At 45.2% G+C, this 23,396-nt stretch overlaps 1 protein-coding gene across 1 annotated transcript; it reads left to right on the top strand.

Moving 5' to 3' along the window:
* Window positions 1-2,783: 2,783 nt before the first annotated feature.
* Window positions 2,784-21,408, top strand: LOC123481261 (centlein-like). Its single transcript, XM_045212844.1, has 9 exons — window positions 2,784-3,091; window positions 3,646-3,733; window positions 6,373-6,461; window positions 9,260-9,344; window positions 12,587-12,721; window positions 13,661-13,819; window positions 16,768-16,901; window positions 17,749-17,911; window positions 21,196-21,408. The coding sequence occupies exons 2-9, from the start codon at window positions 3,653-3,655 to the stop codon at window positions 21,406-21,408; spliced, it is 1,059 nt and encodes a 352-aa protein (XP_045068779.1). The 5' UTR covers window positions 2,784-3,091; window positions 3,646-3,652.
* Window positions 21,409-23,396: the final 1,988 nt, after the last annotated feature.

Genomic DNA, 23,396 nt, shown 5'->3' with positions numbered 1-23,396 from the left:
AGTTCAAATTGACAACCCAGCTGACACTTGTACTTCCTGTGTTCCTTCAAAGGCAACGCGACTTGTGACTCTTTAGTCAGTGTGATCGTAAGCCCCCTGTTCGTTCTGTTGGTTCTCACCTCCCTCAGTTGGAATCAAAGGTAATGTTATTATGCAGATGACAGTCCTCCTACCTGAGGTGGCAGGCGGAGACAATTATACTTCCCCGGAATTCTCCACGGAATGTCGCTCGCTTCCAGACTCGGCTTCCCTTCCTCCCTCGCTCCTCCTCAGCCCACCAGGTGCTTGTCACTTGTTTCCTGAATTTTGCATGCGGATGGAGGCATTTGCATGATCAAGATTCCGTGTCGTTTCTCCACCTCCGTGCTGATTTGATTTGATTCACTGTTCTCTGTGTGTGTGGCTCTGTGGAGAGAGAAGGGAAGAGAACAGCATGCTCATTGGGACTGTCACAGTGTAAAGCCTACTCATTTTATGGGCTGGCTCATCACATTAGAACACTGGCGGCAATTAGGGCTGAGGTGCCTCATGCCTCAAAGACACTAGACTCACAAGACAAGAGTCCATTTAACATCTTTAACATAATGTACTTCTGACTTCTGTATCACTGCATATGCTATGGGAGGGATTTTCTTCATGCTCCATCGATTTACAGTGGCAATGTATTGCACTTAATTAACGGCAAGCCTGAAAATAACACATAACTCCTGTGTAATTAATCTTGGCACCCAAAACCACGTGCTACCTTTATGAAACGGTCTGTCACGAGACACTAGTCTGTAATTGATAGGACATGAGGAGGACAACATAAAGAGACTGTATACTGGATGTGTCTGTCTCATAAATGTATCTCCAGGCAACCAATACTTCAGGATGACTCAGAGGCAGTATATTGCACTCAGAGAGAACTGGGCACACACACACACACACACACTGCACATGGGAACACCTGTTTTTCTCTGAATAATGATCTTAAATAAAATGATATAACCTGTCACACATCTTCAAACGGTGTGATGAAAGAAGAACAGGAGACAAATCAAAAGATGACAAGAGTTTGAGTAAAGTCAGTCAGGACTTGAAGAAAATGATTATTTTTTAAATTAAAATGCAGGAAGCACACATCTGTGGTGAGATGAAGGGGTCTGGTTGAGAGCTGCATTTTATGTGCCTAAAATGTTCCTCAGATCTAGATGAATCCGTCATTAAGAAGACAGACAACAAACACTTAAAAGGGGAGACACACACTGCTCCAGACATCCTCAGACACACTGTCAAAACATGGTGGAACATGTTGCAGTAATGTAACCTCTTTTGGAAACGATGATGGCCAAACAACATGCACGGAAATGATGGAAAGGGGATATGTGTGAATAGAGGGGAAATCTCTATATTTTGTCCTTCTCTGAACAAAGGGCTTTTGCCAAAAACACTGGATCATGTTTTCTTGATGTGAGGTATTATATCATATAAAACAAGCCTATACTTATCAATAAAAGGACATTACTCCTTTTACACAGGATGTTGTATTTGTTGTTTAATCATATTTACTTTGGGTATTCGTGGATGATATAGGCTGCGTTTAGACAGGCAGCCCAATTCTGATATTTTTGTCACTAATTGGTCTTTTGACCAATCAGATCAGCTCTGAAATATAGCTGATGTGAAAAGATCTGATGTGATTGGTCAAAAGACCAATTAGTGGAAAAAAAGATCAGACTTGGGCTGCCTGTGTGAACGCAGCCATAGAGGGGCAATTTACTTCTAACCATGCACCTGATATCTGGACTTAATGGGCCTGAATTAGTCATAAATCCAATCACTGACCGGGACCCCATAGAAAGTCACTGGTGATATTTTGTCTTCCTCTGTAATGATATGAAGTGGGGAACAAACCCCTTTTCCAGTGATGCAGATACAGAATCAGGCTCCTAAATGGATGATTGGTCACCCGTCTCCATTAAACAAGGAGCTTTGTTGGGAAGCAGGCAGGCAGAGGAGAAGAGAAAAGCTGATTCATACAGTATAAATGCCATGTGTCTGTCATGTGTCTAACAGGACAGATGTTGCGCAGTACGCGCCAGTCTACTGCCTCTGAAATCGCTCCACAAATGAGGATCCTAATGAGAGGCACTGCTTGTGGGTCAAGGAACAGCCTAATCGCGCTAAGTCAATTTACTTCTTTTTTCTTTCTCTGTCTTTTCTTTTTCTCAGCGGGCAGGCAGGAGGACCAGACAGAGAGAGCAGATGAACCAACATTTGTGTGATGGACAACAGAGTTGCCAGTCCTCATATTTCTTCATTGTAATCTCTCTCATCCTCTTTTCATGCCTGGCCACTCATTACAGTGTATGCATGCACGCATGAGTCCATCCATAGGCTACAATCTGGAGGTTGCTGCATCTCCAGCAAAACAGCACATTTTCCCATACCAAGAATGTTAAACATTCGTACTAACTGCAAATGATAGACCATTATCAAACTAAAAAGTAGGGCAAGTGGTAAGTAATTAACTGTAAGAGGAAGACCAAGAGTAGGCTACATTGATAGTGGGGTCTGTGGCTGTATGCATGCATTTCCCCTTAACACACCAATTACAGTATGAATACAGTATGATTTATTAAAGTACATCTTAATCAAAAAAATCTGGTATTTTACAAGATGTTTTTCCATTTCAAACAATTGGTGCGCTGCTTTCAGTTAATTCCCCATACGTCGGCGTGTCGTAAAAACTGACGTATAGGGAAGTACGCTGACGTATGGGGAAGTAAAAAACAGGAAACAGCGCGCTTGTTTGAAATGGAAAAGCGTCTCGGTAGCTATTGACAACAGTGTGATTCACTCAAAGTTTGCATTTCGTCTTGCTATACTTTGTAGACAGCAATACATACCTTATATGCACGGATAAATAAACAGTTGTCCTTTAGGATACGTTTGTTGACCGACCTCGATGATGCTGTTCAATCGCATGGACTTTTGACATGTAACGTTATCGTTCAATTTATCCAGCTAGCTAGCTATCTTAGCTGTTCCGGATTTGCTTTGTAACGTTAGCTACTCTCTCCGACCGAGAAAGTTGTCAACACCCAAGGTAATGTTTGCAATTTGTTTGTTTACTTGCCGCTGACTGGCTAACTAAACAGAGTAGAACACCTGTTGCAGTGCACGATCGTGTTTCACTGCTTGAGTTCACATTCAGTTCTAGCTAGCTAGCTAACGGGAAAACCAGCTAGTCTCTATGGTCTCTCCAAAGTTACTTCTCCCTTTTGTCCTTTGTTGAAGTGAAGCTAGGCTACATACGAAAATGTCGTCCTGGTACAGGACCATATGAATATGTAGCTAGTTAGCTTTGCTTGCTAGGTAATGTGATATGACACGACCACCTACCTGAACATCATTACAGGCACTAGTCTCGAGGACAATTAGTAACACCTGTCACTAGAGCTCTAACGTTATTTCCAAATCAATATTGCAGCAAGAGCATTGATAACTACGGGCTCTATATTACTATACAGTCTAATCTAATGTATATCTATATAGTGTTGTCTATGTAGCTAGCTGTTTACTGTAACGCTGAAGCTTACTGTATATTGATGAGAAAATGTATACTGCCTCCATCATTTTCTTTCTTTGTCTCTTTTCCAGCTCCATAATGGCTACTAGAGACAGCAGTCACATCATGCTACTGGAGGAAGAAGTGAGGAGTTTATCTGAGGAGTTAGTGCAATGCCAGGTGACTGTGCTGGATGGTATTGTTTATTTAGTCAACAGTTGAATCTAGCTATGTTGTTGCCAACATTTTCTGTGTTGTTTAACAGAAATCAGTTTATCTTAACTTGCATTAGAAACGGTTCACTTGTGAAGCAAGTAGTTAAGTGCTGACAAATACACACTGCAAGGTACTAATAAACATAGGAAAATATTGATAGAAACAACTATATTTGTATTTATTATGGATCCCCATTATCTGCTGCCAAGGCAGCAGCTACTCTTCCTGGGGTCCAGCAAAATTAAGGCAGTTCATACAATTTTAAAAACATTACAATACATTCACAGATTTCATATGACATTTAGCAGATGCTTTTATCCAAAGCGATTTACAGTCATGTGTGCATACATTATTTTTACGTATGGGTGGGCCAGGGAATCGAACCCACAACCCTGGTGGTGCAACTGCCATGCTCTACCAACTGAGCCATACAGGAACCAGAGAGAGATGATTTAACAGATGATTTACTACCCTTTTCCTGGCTACTGCACATTCCCTGCAACATAGGCTATGACTATTTAATATTTGGGTCATAGGCTAATCTGTGAGTTTCAGCATTTAGAACGTTGCAGATAGAAACTGATTTGTAGAACTGAACTCCCAGTTAATCACAAACACATTTTGCTCTACACGTTATATTTCTATCTAGAACATACTGTAACGTTGCATCCTCCTGAACAAGCCACAGTCTCTCTCTGATGCTGTGATGGAGAGATGCTGTCATGTCCTTACAGGCTCGCCACCAGGTGGTGCCTAAAAACATAAATGGTGGACTTACCTGGAATCAGCATCTCACTTTGCATATTCACACTCACACATAATGGGAAGCTCACCTCTGTGAGTGTGTATATGGGCGAATATATTGACAAATATTTCAGTCTACAGTATACAAGGCTCTGTCTTTTGAGTCCAGCATAGATCATTGCCTGTTTACAGTAGTTTTATTTATTTTTATATTTGAGACTATTTGTGTCCTGATAATCCCAAAATGTATTGAAGGGAGTATCACTCAGTTCAAGGTTCAGTATAAAGCACTGAGCAGCAAATGTATGGCCTGTCTGTCAGACATGATCCAGACCCAAGTCACTCACAGCCTCCTTTACATCAACCAGTTACTGTATGTATTGAACTGACATGAATCAGTTCTCCTCGGTGGTCTGGTCTGGGGAGAGAGAGAGCATCAATGATTCTGTCTGTCTCTTAGTGACTGTTAGAAAGTGTTAGTTGTACCGTGTACCATTCAAATCGTGGCATTTGAAATGCCATTCATGTCTAAAATCTCTAGCACAGCGTTCTCAGGACCGCCATTAACTACAAAGTGGCCCGTCTGTCGGCCAGAAAATGTTCCTACTTGACCATGCTAATTGTATTAATATGTGGCTGCATTCCAGGCCCACTTAGTATGTTTAGCCCATGGTCTTTCAAGGTCTGCAATTACAATGAATAATTCAGTGATCATCAAAAACATATTCGATACATCTTTAATACTGTGGAGAAGCCCTTGATATGGGTGGTGAGGGTCCTGGCGAGGAGTCGGAGTGTCAGCATGTAAGGGCTAATGGCAGCCAAAGGCCAGGAGAAGAGAGACCACCTATTGGATGTGAAGCCCCGTTTCTTAATTCGTCATTAACGGCAGTGCTGGACCAGGATTGGTGAGATCTCTATTCATCCAATAAGGATCTACTCTGCTCTCTCCACTTTGTATGTTCAGCCCATGGTCTACCAAGGTTTGCCTCTGCCATTTAGTAAATAATTGATTAGACACTTTTGAATGGGGGTTTAAAATTCATGTACTAATTGGAGACCAGTAGATTCCAGTGGGATTGATGACTTTTCATCTTATGATGATGTGAACATAATTTAACAGATGATTTTATATTAAGTCGATTTGGCATAATTCTGTCTTTTAGTGTGCCGAAAATGTCGTTTTTAGATTTTTAGAAAAAATAAAACATTGAACGCTATTTTTTGGGCGGCGAGTCAATTTGAATTGGAAATGTGTCAGGGGCTGAGGATCTCAACTCTCTGCGCCTTAGAGGACTCTCTCTGTCATCAGTTTAGAGTTTCTCCTCCACAAGTTACTTTAAAGATGCAGAGAAAAACATCCAGAATCAGATGCACTTTATTAATAAGGGATATGCTGCTTTAACGGCTGTTTTGATTTGATCTCCAACTCCCCAGTCATGAATTGTGCATTATGACAAGTGTCAATGTAGCCTCCCCTTGAGCCGAAGGTCACACTCCAGTAATGATTAGAGAAGGCACACCACATCTAAAGTATTATTTTGTACAAGCCATTTTAATTATTGATTGGGTTGGTCCCACCCCCATATATGCTAATGTCATCGAGCATCTCATTGAATTATTTGTATTTCATTTAGAATTGCTATAACATCGCCTCCCACTAATTGCGTTTTAAGATGTGAGAAATTGTGTTATTATTTCGGGAAAGGATGTGGAAAAATAGGAAAGGAAATGCAATATTTCTGTGTTGTTGTGTGTCTATGTGGTTCATTAAGACTACCACATGCCACATTTTTTGCATAATAATAAGATTTGAGTATAATCATTCATAACCATGAAATTGTTTGTTCTTTTCACAGGCCGACAAGGAGTTTGTGTGGTCCCTATGGAAACGCCTCCAAGTGGCCAATCCGGACCTGACCCAGGCCGTCAGTCTAGTGGTCGAACGGTGAGTTAGTAATTGAAACTGCTCAGAAATTTCACGGCTCCCTCTCACCCATACTTTATATCTCTCAAAGCATGGCCTGTAACTAATCTCCATACTACTACCTGTGAAGAAATGTTCAGTGGGCGTAAGATCTCCCAGAAATCCCATCTCCAAAGTGAAACAGAAGGAGGTAGGGAAGTACGTCTGCTGAAAGTTATCCAAGGTTGTGTGTGTGTGAGGCACCTTGGCCATTCTGGTGGGGTTACCGCTGAATAGTGCAGATGCTGCTTTAAGCCCTCTTATCCCCAGTCTAGCTGCTCAGCAATGGAAACCACCCGCTTTAATGAAAACAGTCTCGCTCGGCTCCCATTCTAAAACTGTGAAAACGTTCACTGCCAAGTGCTTCATTTTTTACGGGATAAAACGTTAGATTGAAGATGACCTTTTGCGAGGGGCAACTAAGCCGCACAGAATACATCAGCATGGGAACTGGTTGAAAAGAACAGGGCTTCAGGTATTTGAACTACTGCAGTGATACATGGTAATAGTGTGAGTTCAGGCATGTGTGTTCTTTTCAAAACTTCTGTTGGGAAGTTGTTTGATTTAAAATGCTATGTCAAAAGGTTGTTTTCATAAAGCCATACCAAGCGGATCGTAAACAGAATGAGGATTCTAAAGAATTGTTGTGCATTATTTCATTTCTAAACAAAGACTACTGTAATTTCTGTTAATAACAGGATTTTAAATGTACTGTAGTAGGTCTAGGCCTAGATGTTTAGTCCTTTCCATGCTAAATGCAGTAAAAAATGCAATTATACCAAGATTTTGGCTACTTTTCATGTATCAGATCTAGCAGGCCTATATTCTACCTTCTCCTGCCTGTTGGAACATCAGACGCACAAAATAAACTGTGTCAGTTGGCAGGAGCCTCAGACGTTTGGTTTCAGGGGGGAAAAACATGTACGCCAGGTTAGGATCCTCTCTCTATCTGTGTCTCAGGCAGTTTCCCCATCCCTCCCATCCCCCCACAGCCCCCCATAGGAAAACCCAACAAAGCATGTTGGTCCACAGGGGCCTTGGTAACATGCACCCAGAGAGAGTGTGTGTGTGTGTGTGTGTGTGTGTGTGTGTGTGTGTGTGTGTGTGTGTTAGTCTATCAGCACACTGGCACCGCGCTGCACACGGCGGGTATATTGACATGATAATTGCGCTGACTCCAGTCAAGCGCCGGGCCTATTGGGGATTCCAGCTGGTCTTGTAGCGATTGGATGGTTGCTCAGGACACGGTTAACACGGCAAAGGATACAAGGTAGCGCTTGACTCCGAGGAGACCAGGCATTCGTTTCAATGTCCCTCCGGGGGGAGGGTGGGGGGGGGGGAGCCAGACAAGGCAAAGGGAGGAGAGGGGCCTGGATTGGGGTGGCGGAACGGGGAGAGGTGGGGGGTTGGTTGGAGGGCTGTTGAAACTAACTGGCCCCGATCTGTATTGTTTTGTCTCCTCTCCCCAAACAGTGAGCAGGAGAAAAGAGGTTTGAGCCAGAATGAAAGATATGCTGCTGGAACAGGCTGCTGCTGCATGGCCCAATGGGGCAGAGAGAAAGAGAGAGGGAGGGAGGGAGAGGGAGAGGGGGAGAGGGGGAGAGAGGGAGAGGGGGAGAGGGGGAGAGGGGGGGGGAGAGGGAGAGAGGGAGGGAGAGGGAGGGAGGGAGAGGGAGGGAGGGAGAAAAGGTTTGCGTAGTGTGTGTGTGCTGAATAGGAGTCCAGGTTTGATGTCGTCCTGGTAATTACCTTATCTGGAGAGCAGTGAAATGACACTGGGGTGCTGATTGACATACTTCTGGTGCCTGCCTGCCTGCCTGCCAGCGCCCGGGGAGCCCGCTGAGTGTTTGAACACACAACTTTGGGTTATCTTCTCTTCCTGTGACCTCCTTTTCTTTAAGGCACTCTTTGTTTTCATTTGGTTGCCTGATTTCAACTAAATGAGTTTTATGCCTATTGCACAGATATTTGCTTGATATTGAGTGTTTCTGTGTTTAGTTTTCAAACTGCCATTTAATGTATTTGTCCTTTACCCCATGACGACAGCAGCATCAGACAGGACGGGACATTATGAGCCTAAAATAATGTGCTATCATGGGGGTCACAGACTACATTCATTTGGCATAGCATATTCAGTTCTCTGATAACATTCAATACTCTGTAAACCTTTGCACTGAATGGCTTTTCCCGTTTATTATACGAATAAAGTTATCATTTCCCCTCAGATGAGCTTGTTTGCTGTCGTTTGCCATATGCTAGATCCTCTCAGTGGTGGATCTGTCACCGCCACATCACCCTAATGCCTCCAAATGACACCCATCATCATTAGCAGGACCAGAGAGTCGTTGGAGACGAGCTGCTAACGATGCTTCAGCTCTGGGCCTCGCAGTCACTTCACCGCGCCGCCACTCTCTCTCCATAGAAATAGGAATGACACAGATTATGTGTTTTATGTCTCTCTCTTCATTTCTATTTGTATGGTCTCTTCATAGAAATAGAATGACATAGATTAACATTGTCTCTTCATTTCTATTTGTATGGTCTCTTCATAGAAATAGAATGACATAGATTAACACTCTCTTCATTTCTATTTGTATGGTCTCTTCATAGAAATAGAATGACATAGATTAACATTATGTCTCTTCATTTCTATTTCTATGGCTCTCTTCATAGAAAAACAATGACATATATATATATATTATATTTATATGGCTCTCTCCATAGAAATAGAATGACATATATTAACATGATATTTCTATGTTTCTCTGTGTCCCCAACAGAGAGAAGTGGAAAGCTGAAGCCAAGGACCGCAAAGTGCTGGAGATCCTGCAGGCCAAAGACTACAAGATCCAGGAGCTGGACCAGGTATTGTTGTTATGATATGTGGAATGCATAGTTCGTGAACCATGTATGTGTCGTATCCTGGTATTTATAGAGATATCTCCCATAGGATTTTCTCTGTCGTATCCTGGTGTCTTTATAGAGATATCTCCCATAGGAATTTATCTTCCATTTGATATGAAGGGATGCATTTGAATTGAAGTCTGTCTGAGTGAGAGTGCACGTCCAGTCTAACCTACATTCAGTCAGTCCTGTTATAGAAAAGACCCCTAGGTCTAGGGTTTGTCTGAGGCAAGCCCTATCACTAGCGCAAGTGCTAACTCTATACCCACCTATACCAGTGGCTCAGTAAGTGTGTTCTATGTGCTGCTAGGACAGTTAATGATAACGGCGACGCACTGTAATTTACCCTTAATCATCGTCCCTTAACGGCAGCATCTGTCAGTTTCTGTCATTACATTAGCAACCTTCTCTGTCAGTCTGGCTAATGCTACGCTACGCTACGCTAACATCATCCCATCAGAGACGGGCGCTAATGCTATCATCAGCAGCTCTTTAACAGTGTGTCTATCCTGCCCTCCTCACTCATCTTAACACTGATGTAGCTATGTACAATTAGCCAGAGCTGTGGAGCGCAATAGAGGTTACAAATGATTTTCTTACCACTGCTCTGTTTGTTCTGAGAAAAAGAGTGCTGGCAGAGATTTCAAAATTGTATCTAATTCAAATAACTTTATCGGTCAAACACTGTCACTGTGAGGGTGAATGAAGGAAAGGACGCAGGCAGGTTCATTCATCTGCTTCGCCAAAAATTGGGGGGGTCATTTAGCAGATGCTCTTATCCAGAGCGAATTACAGGAGTATTTCGGGTTAAGTGCCTTCCTCAAGGGCGTATCGACAGATTTTTTACCTAGTCGGCACGAGGATTTGAGCCAGCGACCTTTTGGTTACTGGCCCAAATCTTAACCGCTAGGCTACCTTTGATGACCACCAGACACCGCTCAAGTCTTAATAGACCTGACAGTATGTTCCTACTCACTGCATAATATTCGTCAACGTGATCTTGTGTGCCTACAGAAACAACAAACTGTTTAGAATATTACAAATACATTGCATTATTAAGTAAGTAACCATGGAGATAAGTGTAATATTTAATTGGACTATTTCCATGCCCCTTCGCTTCTAAACTATGCCTTGCAAGTAGCAGCACTCCACCCCCCCCCCTAAAGTTCTTTATAATAGCAGTAGAAATTCTGGTTGGTAAAGTTCCGGCCGATTTGCAAAGCTCATTAATAGTCAGGATTGTGTGCAGTGTCATACAGACCACTGACATTCATCATCTCGTCCAGATTTGGGCCAAAGGAACCCAAATGGTGATGAATTGGTTTCCCCCCTTTACTGTTCTCTAAATGTGATGGTCTGCTGAGTCCACACAGGACCTCACGCTAGTCCTCTTAACGTCTCCACTCCAACTTTGACAATATTTTTTCCTCTTCTTTATTTTTTCCTCTCTCGCTTTACCTCTCCTCTCTACCTCTCTTGCTACTTCTCTCCTCTCTCTACTTCTCTCCTCTCTACCTCTCTTCTCCTCTCTCTCTCCTCTCTTTGTCTCTCTCTTCTCTCCTCTCTTTGTCTCTCTCTTCTCTCCTCTCTTTGTCTCTCTCTCCTCTTCTCTCCTCTCTCTTCTCTCTCTCCTCTCTCTTTACCTTTCTCTCTCTCTCTCTACCTCTCTTTCTACCTACCTCTCTCTCTCTCTCTCTCTCTCTCTCTCTCTCTCTCTCTCTCTCTCTCTCTCTCTCTCTCTCTCTCTCTCTACTTCTCTACCTCTCTCTCTACCTCTCTCTCTCTACCTCTCTCTCTCTACCTCTATCTCTACTTCTCTCTTTCTCCTCCGCTGTCTTTCGTCTCCACTCCCTTCCATTTTTGTAACATAATTAGCTTTCATTTTTGAACTGCACTGGGAATTTTGAATGCTAATCTCTCTGTCCTAGACCTCTTAATTTCCCCTAAACCTATTTCTTACCAATCGAACACTACTGGAGTTGAAATTGTTCTCGCCCACCTCATTATCAACGTTTGAATGTATTTCCACTTCGCCCGTATAAATCTCTATTAAAGCCTGTTTTTGCATGGCCAACGAGGACAGGAAGGCGTTGAGTAAATCCACGATCTTGGAAAAGATTTGAGTGATTCCCCCAACATGGCAATTAATTGCATCCCAGAGCACAGTGTTATTTTAGAGCTACCCGCAGCCTGCAGTGGATTACTGCCATGCCAGAGCCCAGCTGATGCAGTGTTTAAAAGGGCAGCGTCCTCCCTCCTCCTACAATCGCCCAGCTATAGGCCTGCCAGAAGACTAGCCGGCAGGAAGAGAAAAAAAGATGGATCATTAAAATTATGGAACCATTTTTCATCGTTTGATTCCTTTGTTCTAGTTTGTTAGTAAAGATGAGAAGCATCGTTTTGATTAGGCTATCATGGTAACTGTATTGTAAATGTACAGAGCAGTAGTTCATTATTCTATACAGGCCTAGACCTATTAGACAGTATTACAGTGCTCTTATTCTATGTAATTGGCTCGTTGTGTAATATTGTAAGTGGTGAGGTTAGCACATACAGGGGTGTGAGACCTACAGTACATGAGTTGGCTCATGTGTACGGAGGTGTACTGAGGCCAGTATTATGAAAGTGAGGGCTTGTACAGGGTGAAGGGTCTCCTTCAGCACCTGTTCTGAGATCAGGGGTTAGAAGGAAGGTGCTGGCCCGGTCACAGGCCTTGTCAATATCTGCCAGATCTGAACCGAACTGACACAGAAGGTGAGTTGGACAGAGTGGTTAGATGTGGAGTAGATTAGACCTCACATGAGATCAAACTGTGTCCTCCTCACCAGTGGCCATTTTATTACAGCGGCTGATACTGAATGTCCCCCTCTCTGTCAACTGGAGCCTCTGATTAATCCAAAATGGGACCCCTGTAGTTACTGTAATGCTTACTTCCTTCCACAATCCATAAACAGTTTATTCCCTCCCGTTGCCCAAGATTCCTGTTGATGACTAACGTCTTGTCTCTCTTTCCATCTCTCTCTCTCTCTCTCTCTCTCTCTCTCTCTCTCTCTCTCTCTCTCTCTCTCTTTCCATCTATCTCCCTCTTTCCATCTATCTCCCTCTCTCTCTCCCCCATCTCTCTTCTCCATCTCTCTCTCTCTCTGTCTCTCTCTCTCAATCTCTCTCTCGCTCTCCCCCACTCCCTCCGTTGGCTGAAACAGAGAGTGACAGGGCAGCAGCAGGAGATCACCAACCTGGTCCAGAGGAAGATGGCTGTGGACGTGGACAGAGGCCTAATGAAGAAGGAGCTGGCAGCTCTGCGCCACAAGCTGGGGAATAAGAGTCAAGAACTTAAGGTTTGGAACAAATTTCCAGTGGCACCCGCCTGCCTGCCGCCGCTTTGAAGCCTCTGCTCTCTGGCTGCTTGTAGGCAGCTACTAGTCTTTTCACTGTGACACCAAACAGGACGTGTCCCCCAGGGCTATACTGTAGCCTGAGGCCTCAAAATCACTTAGAGAGGCAGGGGGAGGAAAAGAAACAAACTATGTGATTTTTCCTGTTCTCGAGCAGGCCAGATCTCTCTCTCTCTCTCTCTGTCTCTCTGTCTCTCTGTCTCTCTGTCTCTCTCTCTCTCTGTCTCTGTGAGACATGCCTCCAAACTGAGGGGTTTGAGCAGACGGAGAATGCTGAAAAGCCAGAGATAGCGAGGGAGAGCGAAGCCGATAACTTGCCTATAGATAAATACTTAATGACGAACCATGGAAGGGAGTGAAAGTAACGCGTTTGTGTGATTATGTGGCTTCTCCCTAATTATGGCCCTGATGGGACCCTGGCTATGATTAATTGATAAAGGAGCGATCTCGAGGTCCACGGATGCGTCTTTGCATTGCGGGGTCTCGCCGATGAAATCAAAAATAAGCGGGGGAAGCATCAAAGGAGGCTGGGATCAGATGTAATGGATGTTGTAGCAAAGTGTGTTCTCATTAGGGGGCCTGTCATTAAAGGGAGAAGCTGCGTGGCCCCTGATACCTGCCACACAGTTAGCCCCGGCCCTCACAGCCTCACAGCACAGGTGACCTTGCCAATCAGACATGCATGGGGGGCCACAGTGGAGCTGAGAAGCGGAGGCCCCAACCAACACAGAACAGTACTGACTTTACATTCTACATATTCATCCCATCTCATCCTCCTCAAAACCACATGCTACTTTTTTTCCTCCTCTCTCTTTCCCTTTCTTTCTTTTCTCTCCCTCTCTCCATCCGTCGGTGTTGTTTATCTGGCCCTCCCTGGTTCAGGATGTGAAGGAGGAGAGGAGGAGGAGAGAAGAGGGCCTTGAGGAGGAGAAGGAGGGATTAGAGTCCTGCTGCTCTGCCCTGCGCGGCGACCTGGAGGAGGCACAGAGGCAGGAGAGGAGACACAGAGAGGAGAGGGCCGCCGCGGACGCCAAAGTCAAGGTAACACACAGAGAGATGCCATGTGGAGAGGGGAACACACACATACACACACACACACACAGGAAGGGTTCCCTTTCTTCTGCACACCTTGAACATCCCCTCCTTCTTTTCCCTCCTCAATATATGAATGTCAAATAATTCCTCTTGCAAAGCACACATTTTAAATATTGATGGCCCTGTTCAGAGGGTGGGAGAAATAATTACGTTTTTTAACATTTTGGACCCAAGTCTCGTCTGGTGAGAAAAAGAAGAAGCCGAGCCCCGACCAAGTCCCCCGATGTGATCACTGGACGACTGTAGTGTGTTTTCTCCCTCACCTTATTCATGTAGCTAATTAGCAGAATCAGTGATATGCATCTCTCCCCCTCCTCATTATTATGGATCAACTTTACTCTCACACTCTAATCAGCCTCGCAACAAAATAATCACCACAGCAGCACGTTGGACACATGTTGTTCAAACAGTCAGTCAACCAATCAGTGACAACTCACAGGAGACCACTACCACCATTACCACTACCGCCACTACCACCACCACTACCGCCACCACCACTACCACCACCGCCACTACTACCGCCACTACTACCGCCACTACTACCGCCACTACTACCACCACTACCACTACCACCACAGCCACTACCACTACCGCCACTACCACCGCCACTACCACCACTACTACCACCACTACCACTACTACCACTACCGCCACTACTAACGCCAGTACCACCACCACCACTATCACCACCACTACTACCACCGCTACTACCACCACTACTACCACTACCGCCACTACTACCACTACCACCACCACCAATACCACCACTACCAACCCCCTTCCCACTACCCTCTTGGAACATAACACAACTGCCCATCAATAGTAGAGTTTGGTGGGGCTCCGTGGACACACAGAGGCTCGAACACGCACAGACAAACAGACAGACACACTCCGCTGACGCACAGTGCACAACTCTCCTCAGTACCAGCCAACAGTCATTTTTCATCAGCGCCCCTCCAGTCAAGTGTCTGAGCTAGACCCAGGCAGACGGGGAGACAGGCAGACGGAGGGACGGCAGGCGGAGAGACAGGCGGACGGGGGGACGGCAGGCGGAGAGACAGGCAGGCGGAGAGACAGGCAGACGGAGAGACAGGCAGACATACAGACAGACAGAGAGAGCGAGAGAGAGAGACAGGCAGACAGACGGGAGGGAGAGAGGAAGAGAGGGCTTTGAATAAGTCAGGGCCAGGGTGTAATTATGACAGGGCCCTAGTAACAACTCCACTATGCACATCAATCACATCACCAGACACAGACAAACAGACAGACAGACACTCACCTGGCTCTGCTCCTAGTCAGGGTTTAATACCATGGTGTGATGTGGAACTCTGAGATCTGGATGGAACACATGGAATGCACAAGAATTCCACACCAATTTATAACAATATGTCTGTTCAAGAATGAAACATTAAAAAGTTACAAGAAGTCACAACTATGCACTGATTTTGTTGATGTACTAGTAGTGTTATCTCTCCGTCCATAGCACCAACTTTACTTTACAAAATGGCCGCCGGTGGCTAATTTGCTGCCATTAATTTCACCAGCGTCGGTGATTGAAGCTGTTTTTAATTACAGTCAGACTTGTCCCGATGCCCCCTGTGTGTTTGATGCCAGGCGGCCGGGTCTGCCCCGTTGTAATTGTAGCCTCTCGTTAAAAGGAGAGAGTCTCTTGTGATGTTTTAAGATGACCCTCAGTGCTCAGACACTTTCAGACCTCTTATCTCTCTGGCTCTTAATGTTAAGAGTTGTTTGGCCATTAGTGGAGTCCAGCAACACAACATCAACATGTAACGTCATCGAGGACTCAGTCAGGGCAGAGACCAGTCATACACTGTGTCCTGGCCTCTGGCCGTTGTTTTGGCTTTGTATTAGTGCGTCTACTTTGTTTGTGTACGCCATTCTGAAACTCAGTTGGGAACAGGAACACCAAGCCTGTACCAAATTCACTGAGGAATACAAAGTTCATAGTCATTTGTACAACAAACACAAGCACGGTTACTCTAGACCAGGGGTGTCAAACTCATTCCATGGAGGGCCTAGTGTCTGCTGGTTTTTGTTTTTTCCTTTCAATTAAGACCTAGACAACCAGGTGAGGGGAGCTTCTTACTAATCAGTGTCCTTAATTCATCAATCAATGACAAGGGTGGAGCGAAACCCACAGACACTCGGCCCTCCGTGGAAGGAGTTGGACAACTGTGCTCCAGACTCTAAAGCAGGGCTGCCCAACACTCTTCCTGGAGATCTACTGTCCTGTGGGTTTTCAGTCCAACCCTCTTCCTGGAGATCTACTGTCCTGTAGGTTTTCAGTCCAACCCTCTTCCTGGAGATCTACTGTCCTGTAGGTTTTCAGTCCAACCCTCTTCCTGGAAATCTACTGTCCTGTAGGTTTTCAGTCCAACCCTAATTGAGCGAATCTGATTCAGCTAGTTAAGGTCTTGTTGAGCAGCTAATAAGTAGAATCAGGTGTGTTAAATGAGGGTTGGACTGAAAACCCACAGGACGGTAGATCTCCAGGAAGAGGGTTGGACTGAAAACCCACGGACGGTAGATCTCAGGAAGAGGGTTGGACTGAAACCTACGGTTGATCTCCAGGAAGAGGGTTGGACTGAAAACCTACGGCGGTAGATCTCCAGGAAGAGGGTTGGTCTGAAAACCCACAGGACGGTAGATCTCCAGGAAGAGGGTTGGACTGAAAACCTACAGGACAGTAGATCTCCAGGAAGAGGGTTGGACTGAAAACCTACAGGACGGTAGATCTCCAGGAAGAGGGTTGGACAGCCCTGTTCTACAGCATGTTTTTGTGACAACTGTTGATGTAAAAAGACATAAGTACATTTGATTGATTGATTAATTGATTGATTGACTGATATTCCTCTTCTTGCCCACCATGGCAGGAGATGGAGGGTGATCTGAGCGATGCCCAGCAACAGGTGGCAGACCTTCAGGGCCAGTGCAGCAGCCTGGCAGACCTCCTCTCCTCCAGGCAGAAGGAGGTGGCACAGAGGGACCAACACGTCACCCAACTCAGGTCATAATAAAACATAATACAAATAAATGTTATTTGACAGACGCCTTTCAGGACACTCTCGGACACCTTGCATTAAATGTAATTGTAACTGCTGTGAGATGTGCCATGACATCTGTGCTTTGGCATCGTCATGGATACAATGAAGTAAATGTAACAGGCAGTATTTCCCATGCATTCAATTTGGTCTGTCAAGTTGATGTCGTTTTTGTATACCTTTTTAAGTATAAAGTGTACCGTGAAATGACCCTCAATTAAAAAATGTCCCGTATCAATTTATAATCTTGCTAAATTAGATTTACTTTTAGGTGGCTTTCATTATCCACTACAGTCTCAGTTAAACCAGTTTAGAGTAGGGTGGGTGTGTGTGTGTGGGTGTGTGTGTGTGTGTGAGAGGCTCTAGCCGTCTCTCCACCCTGAGCCTCTGAGGCGACACACACATCCTCATCTAGAACCACTTGATAAGCTCTGCATACCAGATGTGCTTTGGAGAGGTAGAGTCACGGAGGGGAAATGGTGCTGGCTTTGGCTAAGCTTTAGTCAATATGATAAAAACTGTGAGAACCCTGGAGCCTTAGTGGGTAATCTCACCTTTTTTTAACTACTCTGTGTCTTAGCGTCGTGCCACTGAGAGATGTCAGCCAGCCACATCCGGCTCAGGGAACGCTCTGTGTGTTATAAGTGATTGAAGATGTCATTGTACTTTAGTAAGATTGGTATCATTATGCCACAGATTGGTCAAGAATTATTAATATTTTGAATATGTTTGTATAGTAGGTATTTGATGTTGCTGTGTGTGTGTGTGTGTGTGTGTGTGTGTGTGTGTGTGTGTGTGTGTGTGTGTGTACAGGCGTGAGCTGCAGGAGTTGCAGGCCCTGTACAGACAGAGTAGTGAGCATGCAGCAGAGCAGGCCCAGCTCATCCAGCAACTGGAGGGGCTCAACCTAGACACACAGAGAGTCTTACGCAACCAGGAAGAGGCTCACACTGCAGACACCACCTCTTATCAGAAGGTAACTAACTATACTACATACTACCACTCTTTTCATTTACACTACAATACCCAGAGTCCTCTGTAACCAGGAAGAGGCTCACACTGCAGACACCACCTCTTATCAGAAAGTAACTAACTATACTACATACTACCACTCTTTTAATTTACACTACAATACCCAGAGTCCTCTGTAACCAGGAAGAGGTTCACATTGCAGACACCACCTAACACACTCTACCCATAGCACACACTCTACCCATAGCACACACTACTAACACACTCTACCCATAACACACACTACTAACACACTCTACCCATAGCACACACTACTAACACACTCTACCATAACACACACTACTAACACACTCTACCCATAGCACACACTACTAACACACTCTACCCATAGCACACACTACTAACACACTCTACCCATAACACACACTACTAACACACTGTACCCATAGCACACACTACTAACACACTCTACCCATAGCACACACTACTAACACACTCTACCCATAGCACACACTACTAACACACTCTACCCATAACACACACTACTAACACACTCTACCCATAGCACACACTACTAACACACTCTACCCATAGCACACACTACTAACACACTCTACCCATAGCACACACTACTAACACACTCTACCCATAACACACACTACTAACACACTCTACCCATAGCACACACTACTAACACACTCTACCCATAGCACACACTACTAACACCTCTACCCATAGCACACACTACTAACACACTCTACCCATAGCACACACTACTAACACACTCTACCCATAGCACACACTACTAACACACTCTACCCATAGCACACACTACTAACACACTCTACCCATAGCACACACTACTAACACACTCTACCCATAGCACACACTACTAACACACTCTAACCATAGCACACACTACTAACACACTCTAACCATAACACACACTCTCACCCACACTACTAACCCCTCTACCCATAACACACACTACTAACACACTCTACCCATAACACACACTACTAACACACTCTACCCATAACACACACTACTAACACACTCTACCCATAACACACACTACTAACACACTCTACCCATAACACACACTACTAACACACTCTACCCATAACACACACTACTAACACACTCTACCCATAACACACACTACTAACACACTCTACCCATAGCACACACTACTAACACACTCTACCCATAGCACACACTACTAACACACTCTACCCATAGCACACACTACTAACACACTCTACCCATAGCACACACTACTAACACACTCTACCCATGCACACCCTACTAACACACTCTACCCATACACACACTACTAACACACTCTACCCAACACACACTACTAACACACTCTAACCATAACACACACTACTAACACACTCTACCCATAACACACCTACTAACACACTCTACCCATAACACACACACTAACACACTCTACCCATAACACACACTACTAACACCTCTACCCATAACACACCTACTAACACACTCTACCCACAACACACACTACTAACACACTCTACCCATAACACACACTACTAACACACTCTACCCATAACACACACTACTAACACACTCTACCCATAACACACACTACTAACACACTCTACCCATAACACACACTACTAACACACTCTACCCATAACACACACTACTAACACACTCTACCCATAACACACACTACTAACACACTCTACCCATAGCACACACTACTGAGTGGCGCAGTGGTCTAAGGCACTGCATCGCAGTGCTAGCTGTGCCACTAGAGATCCTGGTTCGAATCCAGGCTCTGTCGTAGCCGGCCGCGACCGGGAGACCCATGGGGCGGCGCGCAATTGGCCCAGCGTCGTCCAGGGTAGGGGAGGGAATGGCCGGCAGGGATGTAGCTCAGTTGATAGAGCATGGCGTTTGCAACGCCAGGGTTGTGGGTTCGATTCCCACAGGGGGTATGAAAAAATAAATAAATAATGTAAGTCGCTCTGGATAAGAGCGTCTGCTAAATGACGTAAATGTAACACACTGCCCATAACACACACTACTAACACACTCTCGCCCTTGCACACACTACTAACACACTCTACCCATAGCACACACTACTAACACACTCTACCCATACACACACTACTAACACACTCTACCCTGCACACACTACTAACACCTCTACCCATAACACACACTACTAACACACTCTACCCATAGCACACACTACTAACACACTCTACCCATCCACACCCTACTAACACACTCTACCCATGCATACATTACAATGGGGAGGCCCACAGCGCCAATACCACCTCTTAAAATACGGTTACTTTACCATTAGTTCACCACACGACATCACACTCAACCATACACTACCACACGACATCACACTCAACCAGTCCCCATAACACTCTAACATACATGACCACAACCGACACCAGCTCCTATCAGTAAAACCACCATGAAATCACTAAAAACCACATCACTACACGCCAAAACCCCACACCACCCGGCAAAACCCCACACCACCCGCCAAAACCACATCACCACCCCCAAAAGCACATCACCACCCCCCCAAAATACCCCCCACCCCCCCCAAAAAACCCCACATTAACCCACCCCCACAAGGCAAGCTGACAATGTGTTGTCTTTACAGCGTCATTACAGTGAGGCAGTAAACTTATTCTCTCTTCAGATGTTCAGTGTTGTTCCGATCTCATGGCTGCCAAGCCACCCATTGTAAGCCCTGTCTGTAACAGGAGTGTCTGTGTGGGACAAAGACGACGAAAATAATCTGGGCAGTCAGGGGTTTTACACTTTCCACTACTCTCCCACTTTCTCCTTCACCCCCTTTTTCCTTCCTTCTCTCTCTCTCTCTCTCTCTCTCTCTCTCTCTCTCTCTCTCTCTCTCTCTCTCTCTCCTCTCTCTCTCTCTCTCTCTCTCTCTCTCTCTCTCTCTCTCTCTCTCTCTCTCTCTCTCTCTCTCTCTCTCTCTCTCTCTCTCTCTCTCTCTCTCTCTCTCTCTCTCTCTCTCTCTCTCTCTCTCTCTCTCTCTCTCTCTCTCTCTCTCTCTCTCTCTCTCTCTCTCTCTCTCTCTCTCTCTCTCTCTCTCTCTCTCCAGATGATCTTAGCATCTGTCCTCTCATCTTCTCCATGGAAATAGGAGAACAATCCTTGTCACGACTCTGTCCCGCCAGCACCCGATGTGATGAGTGTTTCTTTTTAACTTTCCCCTCCCTCTCTCTCTCCCTCTCCCCCCCTCTCCTTTACTTGTGGCCACAGCTCTACAACGAGCTGAGCATATGTTACCAGGCGCTCAAGTCCAACGAGGGCCGGCTCTGCCAGAGTCACGTCGCCCTGACAACCCAGCTGGGCCAGAAGGAACAGCAGATTGTGCAGCTCCAAGGTCGGCTACAGCAACAGCAGCAGCAACAACAACAACAGACACACAATCAGCAGCCGCCTCCACAGACCATGGCCCCAGCCGGTCCCTAGCCAGGCAGACCAACTCTAAACACTTTGAGGTGAGCTGTTTGAGCTAGAGGCAAGTTGAAGACATTTTGCGTCACACTCCAGTTTTTTCCCTATCTCAGGGATTATATTGAGAGTGCTGTACAGCCAGAGGCAGTGAACTGAGTGGCCATATTGTCTACTGCAGAGTTTTTAATTGCAGACGATCTGTGTGTGTGTGTGTGTTGTTTATGCGCGCCACTGCATGCACTTTCACACTTTAAGTACTGTCTGATGAAATAATGAATGTTTATTATGCCCGATGTCACGCCTAAGCTGTTTATAAAGGTCCAGGACTTACACCACCCTTGATTAACATACATCTAACCTCCGACCCCGACATTCAACCTGTGTCTAATTGTTGTCCCGGCCTGGCAGGGAGAGAGGAGGGTGTGGGTGTTAATAGGCCCCTGGTGGTGGTGGTGATGGTCTTTAGAGACAGAGAGACTCTTATCAGGCACTTGGCTTGATATCATGTCTCCAGGCCACCACTCCATCTTCTGATCCTCCCTTCACTGTTAAAGCCCAATGTCAGTGTCTTTCATGTAGCGTTCTGATCTCTTTCCACTCTTGGGGCTCTCTCTCTCTCTCTCTCTCTCTCTTTCCTACGTCTCTCTTTCCTACGTCTCTCTCTCCTACGTCTCTCTCTCTCTCTCCTACGTCTCTCTCTCTCTCCTACGTCTCTCTCTCTCTCCTACGTCTCTCTCTCTCTCTCTCTCCTACGTCTCTCTCTCTCTCCTACGTCTCTCTCTCTCTCTCCTACGTCTCTCCCTCTCTCTCCTACGTCTCTCCCTCTCTCTCCTACGTCTCTCTATCTAGACTGGGACTCAATTGAAAATTCTCTTCAGGTGATAGAACCTTAGAAGCAGCATCCATTTTGATGTTCCTCTCCGTCCCTGGAGGTCCAGGTTTAATTGGAGATGGGTAATGGTGTTGAGGATTGATGGGGTCTCCCCTCTTGTTCTCTAGTCACACCCAGAGGGTAGAGAGTAACAAGATGGTGTCTGTCTGTCCAGCTCCATCAACTAAAGTAGCCCTTAATATCTTGTAATGATGCGTTTATGAGTGATCCTCCCTATTGGTTAGACCACACATGGTCAGTCACAGTCCGTAGATCCACAACAGTAGCAAGACTATATCAGAGTGTCGTATTGCTGATCTAAAATCAGGTCCACCCTGGCCATGTATTCTTAATGATTTATAATCTAAAGGTAAAACTGATCCTAGATCAGCACTCCTCCCTCAGAATTCGTTATTCATACAGGTCCTGATCTGAGAGCTCTTACACCGGGCAGAGCGGTTTGCTATTGCTGATTTACAAATTGATTGTGTTTGTCTAATTTGTCGGTGGTAATCCTCCAGATAGCATCCCCCGCAGGAGTCAAAAATATCGTGCAAATGTTAAGTGAGTTACAATTCCTCTGTCTCACTTAACCCTATTAATTCAGCCGAATGAATGTTGAAATATAAATGATCAATTCGAGCAATTAATACAGCTATGCAGTGTTACCCCAGTAATTAATACTACATTCTTGAGGCCGCGTTCCGGCGGGTGTGTAGTGTGTGTAGTGTGTAGTGTGTGTGTGTGTGTATGCATGTTTATAACTGAGTGTTTTTGCGTGTGTTACAAGTCTTAGTGTTTGTTGTGTGTGTGTGTGTGTGTGTGTGTTCTTTCTGCCTCCACCAATACAAGGCAGACACCCCTGTCTCTCATTCTTCCACCCCAATCAGCATCCATCCATCCGTCCTCCATCATAAAAACTCAGATCACATATATTTTGGGCATCCAACGAGCTCTAATCACACACATGCCTTATGGGTAAAAACCGATCCGTGGCATCAATATTAAATTGTGTTTACCCAGGCACATGTGCCGCTCCTGGGCTGCTTTGTCTCATAACTTTCCTTACCTACTGACATCAAAGTGAACAGATCAGGTTATCATCCCAAGGTATCCCAGCCAGTCAGGAGGG

Source organism: Coregonus clupeaformis, unplaced genomic scaffold (assembly GCF_020615455.1).
Source record: "Coregonus clupeaformis isolate EN_2021a unplaced genomic scaffold, ASM2061545v1 scaf0054, whole genome shotgun sequence".
Taxonomy (NCBI): domain Eukaryota; kingdom Metazoa; phylum Chordata; class Actinopteri; order Salmoniformes; family Salmonidae; genus Coregonus; species Coregonus clupeaformis.
Note: the sequence above shows the minus strand (reverse complement) of the source record. Positions and strands in the feature narration are given on the sequence as shown.